General features: G+C 41.1%; 1 protein-coding gene across 1 annotated transcript in view; it reads right to left on the reverse strand.

Moving 5' to 3' along the window:
- LOC126302399 (lachesin-like) overlaps positions 1-12,170 on the reverse strand; it is a 1,147,869-nt gene that overhangs the window by 158,873 nt on the left and 976,826 nt on the right. Inside the window, exon 5 of the mRNA XM_049991738.1 lies at positions 7,830-7,958. Within this exon, the coding sequence (XP_049847695.1) occupies positions 7,830-7,958 (129 nt within the window). The remainder of the gene's footprint in view (positions 1-7,829; positions 7,959-12,170) is intronic.

Raw genomic sequence — 12,170 nt, forward strand, 5'->3', positions numbered from 1 at the left:
TATGACTGAAATAGATCTGGTGTTGCTTCCGAATGAATTTATTTTTTTCTGGAAAATATATACAGTATTCGGGAAGACCGCCGTCCGAATCTCCAGCTAACAAAATGGATTTAGATATCTCGTAATGTCCCTAAACCGGTTAAGGTGAATGCCGGGATGATTCCTTTGAAAGGCGACTACTAATTTCCTTCATAATCTTCCCTAATCCGTATTTGTACTATGGCTCTAATAAACCCGTCATCGACGGGAAGTTTAGCCATAACGTTTCTTTCTCCTTTGAAAATAAATAGACAGTAACTCTACGACGATTTTCCTTAGAATCTTACAATTCAGTTTGTAAACTGATTTAACTTTCCAAATATTGAAGTCCCTTGGAGCTGATTATGTATGATATTCTGATTCCATTTCTAGTCTGTGATTTAGGAGCGTTGAATCTATTCCACAGGTTAATTTTTTAGTGCAACTCTTTTCAAAGTTCCAGTCTGCATTTTGCAAGTACAACTTGAAGTCCTTCATTCCGTCACACCATTGGCTGCAACGTTTGCTTACCTCAAGTTTCTTTCGCGCTGTAATTTAATCAATTTATTTACGAATCCTAATGTACATTTGCATCTTCATCTATGCTCCAACAACCACCTTACAGTATGTGTCGGAGGATACCTTACATAACACCGTCACTTCTCCCTTTTCCGGTTCCAACCGCGAACGGGGAGAACGATTTTGATCAGCCTCCGTGTGAGCTCGAATATGTCTGGCTTTACCATCATAATCTTTACGTGACAGATATGCAGGAGAATGCAGCATATTGGCTGACTCTTCTTGGAACGCACACTCTCGGAACGTTAACCGTAGACCCATCGTGACGCAGAACGCCTCTCTTGCAGTGTCTGTCGCTGGAGTTGGCCGAGCATCCCTGTGACACTTTCGTACTTTTTAAGTGAACCCGTAACGAAACATATTTCTCTGCAGCATGTGGACTACACTTCCTAGAATTCTTCCAGAGAATATCAGTCTGCCACATGCCTTTCCCTGCCATTAGTTATATGGGCCGTTCATCTTTAAATCGTTCCTCACGCATACTTCGAGATACGAGGGTGAGTCAAATGAAAACCTTAAATATTTTTTAAATATTATTTATTGTGCAGAATTGGTACAAAGCTGAATCACGTTTCAACATAATCTCCCCCACACTCAATGCAAGTCCTCCAGAGCCTTCAAAGTGCATGAATTCCTTTGGAAAAAAATCTCTAAACATGCTGCAATGTCATTCAGTGTCACACGGCGGTTTTCCTTCACTATGGCGTCAACTGCTGCAGTGTTCTGTGCAGTCACAACTCGTTGTGCCTGACCTGGACGAAGAGCATCTTCCACTGAAGTCACACCATTTGCGAACTTTCTATTCCATCCGTAGACTTGCTGCCGTGGCAAACATGCATCACCGTACTGAAAATTCATTTGTCGATGAATTTCAATAGGTTTCACACCTTCACTACGCAAAAACCGAATAACAGAACGCTGTTCTTCCTTGGTGCAAGTCGCAAGTGGGGCGGCCATCTTTATACTGATACTGCGACGGTATGTGTGCATCTGCCCTATGCTGCCGCCTACAGGCCATTCTGCACGCTGTTTGTAGCACGCTTACCAACTTACAGGATAATGGCGCGAAATTTCGATTTGTTATTACAAATTTAAGGTTTTCATTTGACTCACCCTCGTATTTTGTAGACCCGAGTACTTCCAGCGATTATTATGCAATTTTATTATCATACAATAATGGGCCTTGCTGCCTATTTATAAGCAATACATTCATTTGCATGTACTGTACGGTTCATCTTAACGACCTTCAGACTATTTCTGTGCTGTTCCATTCTGGAACAGAGCGCGGGGAAGAACTAACACACCTTTCCACGCAAGATCCTGTTTCTCTTATTTTATTGCGATGGTAATTCGTCGCTGTGTAAAAGGGCGTCAACAAAATATTTTTGCATTTGGAGGAAAAACTTTGTGGCTGAAGTATCGTGAAAATATCTCGCGGCTACGAAAAACGCTTTTCTTTTAATGATTCCCACCCCAACTCGCGTTTCGCATCCGTGACACTCTCTCCCTTATTTCGCGATAATACCAAACTTTTTCGATGTCCTCCGTCAATCCTATCTCATACGGATCCAATAACATGCAGCAGTACTTCAGAAGAAGACGGGCAAGCCTAACGTAAGCTGTCTCTGCAGTAGAGTCGTTGCATTTTCTAAGGGTTCTGCCAGTAAAACGCACTCTTTGGTTCGCTTTATCCACAGTATTGTCTATGTGATCGATACTTTTTATAATATTAGTAAGTTTAATCCCTAAGTATTGAGTTGAATTGACAATCTTTAAATTTGTGTGATTTATTGTGCAGCAGAAATTTTAAGGATTCCTTTTTGTACTCACTTGGATTTTTCGTTAGTAAGAGTCAATTACGACCTTTTGATTCAAACATGTTTTTGCTGTGATCTTCAGCCCGAAGACTGGTTTGATGCATCTCTGTATACTACTGTACTCCATAGAAGCCTGTTCATCTCCGAATAACTTCTGCAACCTACATTCTTCTGAATCTGCTTACTGTATTCACCTTTTGGTCTCCCTCTACGATTTTGCCCCCCCCCCCCGTTCCTCCCCCTCTCCCACCAAACCTCCTCCAAAACAAAACTGATGATCCCTTGAGGTGTCAGAATGTGTCCTATCAACCGATCCTTTCGTCTAGTCAGGTTGTGCCACAAATTTCTTTTCTCCCCGCATCTGTTCAGTACCTGCTCATCAGTTAAGCGACCTACCTATCTAAACTTCAGCATTCTTCTGTAGCTCCTCATTTCAAAAATCTTTATTCTCTTCTAAACTGTTTATCGTCCATGTTTCACTGCATACATGGCTAAACTCGATACAAATACTTTCAGAAAAGACTTACTAAGACTTAATTTATATTCGATGTTAACAAATTTCTCTTCTTCAGAAAATCTTTTTTTGCCATTTCGAGTCTACATTTTATGCACGTATTTTGTCTTTATACAGATATCTCGTGTAAATCATTTCACAATTGATTTTGATCTTTTAATGGGTTTACTAAGTGATAAATTACATTTTCTTCTGCAAACAGTTTAAGAAGCCTGCTCAGATTGCCTTCTAAGTCGTTTGTACAGGTAACGACCAACATAGGGCCTATAACATTTCGTATTTTGTTTTACTCAATCATTACTCAATGATTTTCCACCAGTTAACACGAACTGTGATCTTCCTGACAGGAAATCACGAATCCAAACGCAAAACTAAGACGGTATTCCATAGGCACGCAATTCGATTAGAAGTCGCGGTGTTAAAACCTTTTGGAAATCTAGAAATATGGCGTCAATTTGAGGTCTCCTGTGGATGAGACTCGTTACTTTGCGTGAATAGGATCTAGGTGGGTCTACAAGAACTATATTTTCCGAATCGGTGCCATATGTCAACAGACCGTTGTTTTGTTGGAGGAAATTCGTTATGTTCGGATGCAGTATATGTTCTAAAATTTCGGCTTTCTCTCTGTCATCCTCAGTTTCGTTTCTCTCATGGTCACACAGTCTGTGGACTGATGGTTTCCATTCGTTTACTGATTTAACATAATGTCAAAACTTCCTCGTATTTCTGCCGAGTTGGTGGATATAATTTCGCTTTTGAATTCATTGAACGCTTCACACACAGCTCTCCTTACGCTGATTTTGGCTTCGTTCCGATTTGGTTGTCTGTGAGGCTTTGGCTACATCTAAATCTGGTTTCGTAGCAGCTTTAAAACATGGCTGTTGAACCGCGGTGGATCTTCCCATTCCTCACAACTTTGCTCGGCACGTACATGTCTAAGGTTTATTATGTAATACTACTGAACTTTGTACATAGATGTTCAACCATGTCAGTGCTGGAGACGTACTTTTTGTATTGACTGTTCAGGTAATCTGAAATATGTTTGACTCTAAAAGTTAGGGCCCGTTTGTCACCAAGGAACCGAATATGTTATTTTCACGGGTTGGTTCTCTGTTAAACTGCTCAAAATAATCTTTGCATAAGACATTTAGAACAATTTCACATGTAGACTGAGCTCTGACCCGGATAAAGGAGGTAAATCATTCGCATATCTCTGCCTATAAAGAATTTTCAGATTTAACTATGTTTTAATATAATAAATGACCACTTGATAGATCAATTTTACTGTTTATCACTTTTCATTTTTCTGTCAATTTTGTCGTTGATGTTTATTCTTTTGGGCGCCAGGGGCATTTTCCCAGCCTAGTTACGCCTCCTTAGTGTCTCGTTGTGTGCACAATCAATAACGTCATACAGTATACCTTTACCTGTGGCTCAATGTAGAGAATACTTGCTGTTTCACTATATTTTGACGGCCTTATACTGAACGACAGGATGGGAATTTAATACTAAAGCAGCCTCTCTGAATTTATGTTAACTATTTATTATTTATGACAATGATGTAAGCTGAAGAAATTAATTAAAATTTGTCTCACGGCCAGGACTTGAACCCAGGTCTCATTCTTACAATGGAGATATGCTAGCCATTACAGCAAGGTAGCAGAATAGGTAACACACTTGCACGGCGGTGGACAAATTGTAATTCATTTATTCAGCTTCCATAATCATCATCATAGATAAAGTTGAGACTCACATGCCTCAAAGAAAATTTGATTGTATCTCATCTATTTGTTATTTGATGAGATTCATTTTACGTGTTTCTAGACAGACCAGTTTTTAACATATTTTTATTACTTTCATCTCTCAAATATGTGACATGTTATGAGAGAGTATTATGAAGCATTATATGAGATTCGTGGCTCCTGCCACAGTGTCAGAACCATACATTCTCTAGAGATTACGGCAACGTGGAGACACACAGTACTGTCATTACGTTTATCTTATACCACTTGTCTGTAATAATCTTAAGTCTAGGAATCATTGAACGATAGTATTAGGGCTATTATGAATAATGCAATATGTGACCATTTGTTGTGAATCATAGAATGGAATTCAAGATACAAGTATTTTATTTAATGTATCTACAATTAGTTTTAGAGAGCGGTAAGGAATATCTACGTAGATACAGCATTTCTGAAATAAGGTGTGTCATGTGTAAATCGTTGACGATAGCCTGCAACATGCATCGCTGCTAATTAAGATGTGATGGCACGTAATGACTGAAGATGAAATCTGTGTCCTGTAGCATTACCATCCAGGAATTACATGTCCAGTTTCTGTTCTGGACATAATTTTTTACGTGTTTCTCAGAATTGATGTCCCTGATTCCATGAAAGCTAACAATCATAAAGCAATCACAAATTGTCTAATACCTTACCTGTGAACTTCTCAGTTTCTCGCTGTCTCTCTTATATTGCGAAGTAGGTGTTGTTGTCTAACTTCGTTTTACTTGCTTAGAAGTTGAGAGCTTTGATCATGATAGTTCTATTCCGTAGTTGGGATGCTCTAGGAGAGGGTCTCTTACACACACTCTGGATCTTGACGACTAGTTGAACATTTCATGGAAGTTGACACCAAGAGAAGTCTGCCACAACTGATATTCCCTATTCCGCGAATAAGTAGATTGTAGACTGATACGGAACTGGAAACTGTAAAAGTTTTATTCCGTACTAGCTGGAAACGTGGTGAGTGAAGGTCGTAGAGACCACAAGTTCTCGTTTGGGATACTTGAGAAATTCAGTGCGTAAATCCCAGCGTTCTGGTAGTCCGCGAATCTAATGAACATTTCTCACTTATTTTGAATTATCGAACACAGTTTAACTACTGTCTTTTCCTGTGTTGCTTCTAATATCGTCAACCGATTATCAACAGTGCTGACTCTCTGTCAAATCCTTCTCACCCGCCTTATTTTTCATTCTTGGATCATTTCTAAACCATATGGACTATATTATGTCTATGAACGGTTAATATATCCCCTTACACTCAGTGCTGAGTTTACGGCTTTAATTTTTATATTTTGGTGTTAGAATATCGAAATAACTTTGAATATATTCGCAACTACCTCCATTACGAACCTGCCTAGGGAAGCAACACCCATAGTGTTTACATCCAGATTTACAAAAACAGACCGCAAGTTTGTATACTGTACTTGGCTGAGGATACACCATACTGTTCATTTTATTTCCTATTGTATTCGGATACTGAATGTGGGCAAAACGATTGTCTATTTGGCTCCGTATGTGCCCTAGTCTTTGTTATGTTACTTTCATGATCGCTAAGTGAGATGTTGTATAATGGTATATAACGAAACTAGCCTCCTCGGAACTTTCACATATTAACATAAATGTTGGAGTCCTTATAAATTCTGGCAAGACTTGGGTTAATTTTCTTATTTAAATTAAATATTTCTAGACAACAGATATTTATGTACATATCTAACTACAGAAAAGCTATTTTTCTGGTAATATTTTTATTGTTCAGGTCGATCCATGTTGATCTGGTGCCTGAAAATTAGTAATCACAGTTGTTAACTTAAATGATCTAGAAACAAATTTACAGTAAGTATAATATCGTATAGTTCAGTTTTTATGTAAACAAAACTTCTGTCTTCATTTACAATTTTTATAATTTTACCATCGGTAATGAAATTAGTTCTTTAAAGTAACAGGAACCTTCTATTTTCCACGTTGTCAAAACTTAACAATCTTTTTTATTAACCATTAAGGCTATAAATCTTCACTTAAATAATTACTTGCAGAGAAGAAGATATAAATTAAACCTGAAAAACTACATCAGTTGAAGGCAGTCATGTTGACGTTAATTTGAACTGTATGATGTTCTAGAAGGTACCGGAAGTTGAATCGTAGTATATAACGTATTTTTGGCGCCAAGTGCGACAGATTTGCTTCAGATAGGTTCAGAATTTGGTAAGATTGATTCAGAGCGGGTTTAGCAACAATCGAGTTTGGGACATACTGTTTTCTGATCGATCATGCTGTTTATATAGCTCGTGAAATTTGCACAATGTGTATTTGAAAAGTTTCAAATATGTGATGATAAATTGTGTTACAAAAAAAAGAGAAGGAAATGGTTAAAAGCAAAATATCTTAACTTGTCATTTAAACGATCCTGGATAAAATCCTGTAAATGGGTTGTACAGGAACAAAGGGAACAGCCCTGACCCTGAAACCAACGTTACAAGATAAGTACCACTTATCTGCAAATATAATGCATTTATACTTACTACAAATTTTAACGTTGTTTAAACTATGAGTTATTACAACATAATAATTGCGCTTCGTAATATATGAACTATAAGTAAGGGAGTGCGTTGTAGGTGGCAGCACAACGCTCACACAATCTTTTCCACACACAGATTCTCTAACTTTACATGGTTTCGGGAGAACTATGTTGCCTTTTCTCCAAAGATTCCCATATAAGATCCCCGAGCATTCATGTTACATTTTAGTAAGGAGTATACCTGTCGTATGAAATATATCGACCTGTTACGATATTAACAGCGCGTCTCTGAATTCGTTTTACGTCTGTTGCGACGCCTATTTGGTAACGAGCGCAAACAGGAACAGTACCCTAGGACTGGTCGCAATAGCATCTTGTATTTACCTGCTTTACAGATGGACTACATTTTCCAGAACCCTTCCAACAAATCTAAGTCTTCCATACGCGTTCCCTAATACTTATTTAACGTGATCGTCGCATGTCATACACCACACTGTCCTTATTTCTACGAACAGTTGTGGCATTAATTTGGCTGCGATGTGTTGTCAGAGACTTTCTAAGATTGTGGCGTTGCTCTGAATGCTGCCGGGCGCCGTACTTACACTCGACGTCGACGATGATCCTCTTGCTGACGGAGGGCGGCACGCCGTTGGTGGCGATGCACAGGTAGGCGCCCATCTCGGTGCGCGAGATGCGGGTCAGGTTCAGATGCTCGCCGTCCAGCACGTTCACTGCAACACGCGTTCACGCAGGTCAAGAGAGGCGCGAGGTTTAGCTGTGGTAAGGTCTCCAGGATAGTTGCACAGCGGCGCCCCAGGATGCAGTTTTCTGGCTTTCAATGTCGTTTATCGAGACTGTACAGCGTACGAAACATCGTAGTGGGAGTAAACTTGTAACCGTTTGGATATTACTTACCTTGAACTATCATCAGTAAATTACGTGTCTCCTCAGGCGCGGAAAAATTCAAGTGGGTTCAAATATACTAAGAACGAAATCTCTGCAAGCGTCCACAATCACAACTGAGTAATGCGAAACATATATATGGCCACCCGGAGAAACTACTGCTGAAGAATATTTAGTATTCGAAATTTCCCTTACCAACACATATTACATATACACTGAAGCGCCGAAGGAACTGGCATAGGCATACGTACTCAAAACAGGCAGAATACGCCGCTGCAGTAGCCAACGCCTGTATAAGACAACAACTGTCTGGCGCAGTTGATAGACCGGTTACTGCTGCTGTAGTGGCAGGTTATCAAGATTTAAGTGAGTTTCAACATGGTGTTACAGTTGGCGCACGAACGATGGGACACAGCGTCTCCGAGATACTGATGACGTGAGGATTTTACAGTACGACTGTTTCACGAATATACCGTGAATAGCAGGAATCCAGTAAAACATCAAACGTCCGACATCGCTGCGACCAGAAAAGGTCCTGCAAGAACGGGACCAACAAGGACTGAAGAGAATCATTCAACGTTACAGAAGTGCAACCCTTCCGGAAATTGCTGTAGATTTCAATGCTGGGCCACCAAAAAGTGCCAGCGCGCGAACCATTCAACGAAACATCATCGATATGGGCTTTCGGAGCCGAAGGCCCACTCTTGTACCCTTAATGACTGCACAACACAAAACTTTAATCCTCCCCTGGGCCCGTCAATACCGAAATTGGACTTCTGATGACTGGAAACATGTTGCCTGGTCGGACGACTCTCGTTTGAAATTGTATCGAGCCGATGGACGTGTACGGGATACAATCGCATGAACCCATGGACCCTGCATGTCAGCAGGGGAGTGTTCAAGCTGGTGTAGGTTCCATAATAGCGTGGCGCGTGTGCAGTTGGAGGGATATGGGACCGCTGATACATCTAGATACAACTCTGACAAGTGACACGTACGTAAGCATTGTTTCTGATTACCTGCATTCATTCATGTCCAGTGTGCATTCCGACGGACTTGGGCAATTCCAGCAAGGCAATGTTACACCCCACACGTCCAGAATTGCTATAGAGCGGCTCCAGTAACAGTCTTCTGAGTTTAAAAAACACTTCCGCTGGCTGCCAAACTGCCCAGACATGAAAATTATTGAGCATATCTGGGATGCATTGCATCGTGCTGTTCAGAAGAGATCTTCAACCCCTCGTACTCTCACGGATTTATGGCCAACCCTGCGGGATTTATGGTATTTATTCCCTCCAGCACTACTTCAGACATTAGTTGAGTCCATGCCAAGTAGTGTTGCGAAACTTCTGCATGCTTGCGGGGGCACTGCACGATGTACCAGTTTCTTTGGCTCTTCAGTGTACATGACATCGATAATATAACGACCTGAATGGGAAAGTCACGCCGGAGGACAAAAGTTCACCGTGCACCTGCAAGTATCATACAAAATGTTCTCTACTCTCCTATCGTTTTTAAGTGGAACATCAATAACAATTCACCGTGGCCATGGCTAATTCATTTTTGACTAACAAGCTAAAATGAAAATACTCAATTCTTAGCAGCCCTGGTGTCACGTTAAACATTCAGTGTCTCTTCCTCCACAGACCGTTATCATGCTGCTTCACAGCAGCAACAGTAGATATTGTAACATACAACCGCCTAATTAGTCGCTGGTTTCGAACGCAGATTTCACCCAGCAGAGGCAAGAGTATGGAAGACGTAGTTTCACGCGTTCGTTCTCTTATCACGCAAACAGTAAGAATTCTGTTTACACTGCTATTTAGACTACCCATTCAGAGTCCTCGAAAAGTCCAAGAACAAGGGAAAGAAAATGTCGACACTTTACGTTCATTTGCTTCATTATGGGCGACATAATTAGGCGACAAGTAAAGAGGTGCAGAAATTCACAACCGAAATAAAGTAAATATGAGTATAGTATGTTGAAATGAAGTAGCATATAAATATTTTTGTCTTTTTACTATTGCGAAAAATTTATGCAGTTCGACATACTGAAGCAGTTACTAACAATTGCTGGTCTTTGCATCAGACACCCAACGTTCGGTTGATCAGAAACATTTACTGACAAGACGGTAAAATCTATGTCAGAACTAGAGATTTTTATTTGCTGGAATCGAAACAGGTCCTTAAAATATGAATCATGTGAAGCTCAACACAAGCTCCTCGTAAGCGATATCCTCAGGGCCTCGAGTACATGAAACCAGGTTGATTCGGTACTTGCAAACTTTCGAAAAGCGTTGGATTCGTTTCCACATAGATGCCTTCCAAAGATAATTTGTTACGTATTAGACTTCTGTTTATGTTTGCGAATGGATTGAAAATTACCTAACGCGTAGAAGGAACCACATTATCCTGGATGAAAATTTGATATTTCCGACGGGGACATAAAAGCACTGTTGCAGCTCTTGTTATACATTAATGCCTCACCGGAAAGTATAATGTGCAGTATCTGCAGTTATCCGTGAGGAAAGTCTATCCGACATAGAAGTTTAGTAATCAGTTACAGCACAAGAAAATATCTGTCTCATACAAGGGCTGGCCACTAGCCCTTAATATAGAGAAATGCAATGTTGTGTTCTAAACGAAATGTAATAACTTGGTACTTTTTGCCTACAAAATTTGTGAATAAAAAAATCCGGATTCCAGACCGACGAACAGATACCCTAGACTAGGTGCCGAGAGAGATGGCGTGATGGTTAAACCACTAGCCTTGTATTTGGGTGAGCACAGATTCAAAACACTGTCCCGTCATCCGGGTTTACACTCCGAGATAAAACAACAACGACGCACTACGAAGGAATTATTCGCATGAGACGGTAATCTGTTGATGTGCTGTACATGTACAGACAAACAAATGATTACAATTTCAAAAATGGTTCAAATGGCTCTGAGCACTATGGGACTCCACTTCTGAGGTCATTAGTCCCCTAGAACTTAGAACTAATTAAACCTAACTAACCTAATGACATCTCACACATCCATGCCCGAGGCAGGTTTCGAACCTGCGACCGTAGCGGTCTCGCAGTTGCAGACTGCAGCGCCTAGAACCGCACGGCCACTTCGGCCGGCGGATTACAATTTCAGAGAAATTTGATGATTTACTCATTACATAGAGCTTTACAAATAGAGCAACTCAAAATACGTTGATCCATCTCTGGCCCTTATGCAGGCAGCTATGCGGCTTGGCATTGATTGGTAGAAATGTGGAATGTCTTTCTGAGAGATATCGAGCCAAATTCTGTCCAATTGGCGCGTTCGATCTACAAAATCCCGAGCTGTTGAGAGGGCCCTGGCCCAAAGTGCTCCAAACATTCTCTATTGGGGAGAGATCCTGTGACCTTGCTGGCAAAAGTAGGGTTTGACAAGCACGAAGACAAGCAGTGGAAACTCTCGCCATGTGCGGGTGGGCATTATGTTGCTGAAGCGTAAGCCAAGTTGGCTTGTCATGCAGGCAACAAAACAGGGTGTAGAATACCACTGAGGCACCGCTGTGCTGTAAGAGCGCCGCGGATGAGAACCAAAGAATTTCTGTTAAGAAAAGAAATGGTACTGAAGACCATCACTCCTGGTTGTTGGTCCGTATGGGGTGTGACAGTCAGACTGGCATCCCACGGCTGCCCGAGGATTCTCCAGACACGTCTTCGCTGGTGTCTCCGCCAGACACCAAACTTGCTAGGTGGTAGCCTTTAGATCGGCCGCGGTCCGTTGGTATACGTCGGACCCGTGTGTCGCCAGTATCTGTGATTGCAGACCGAGCGCCGCCACACGGCAGGTCTAGTCTAGAGAGACTCCCTAGCACTCGCCCCAGTTGGACAGCCGACCTTCGATTCCCGGCGGGGTCAGGGATTTTCTCTGCCTCGTGATGGCTGGGTGTTGTGTGTTGTCCTTAGGTTGGTTAGGTTTAAGTAGTTCTAAGTTCTAGGGGACTGATGACCATAGATGTTAAGTCCCATAGTGCTCAGAGCCATTTGAACAATTTT

This window comes from Schistocerca gregaria, chromosome 1 (genome assembly GCF_023897955.1).
Source record: "Schistocerca gregaria isolate iqSchGreg1 chromosome 1, iqSchGreg1.2, whole genome shotgun sequence".
Taxonomy (NCBI): domain Eukaryota; kingdom Metazoa; phylum Arthropoda; class Insecta; order Orthoptera; family Acrididae; genus Schistocerca; species Schistocerca gregaria.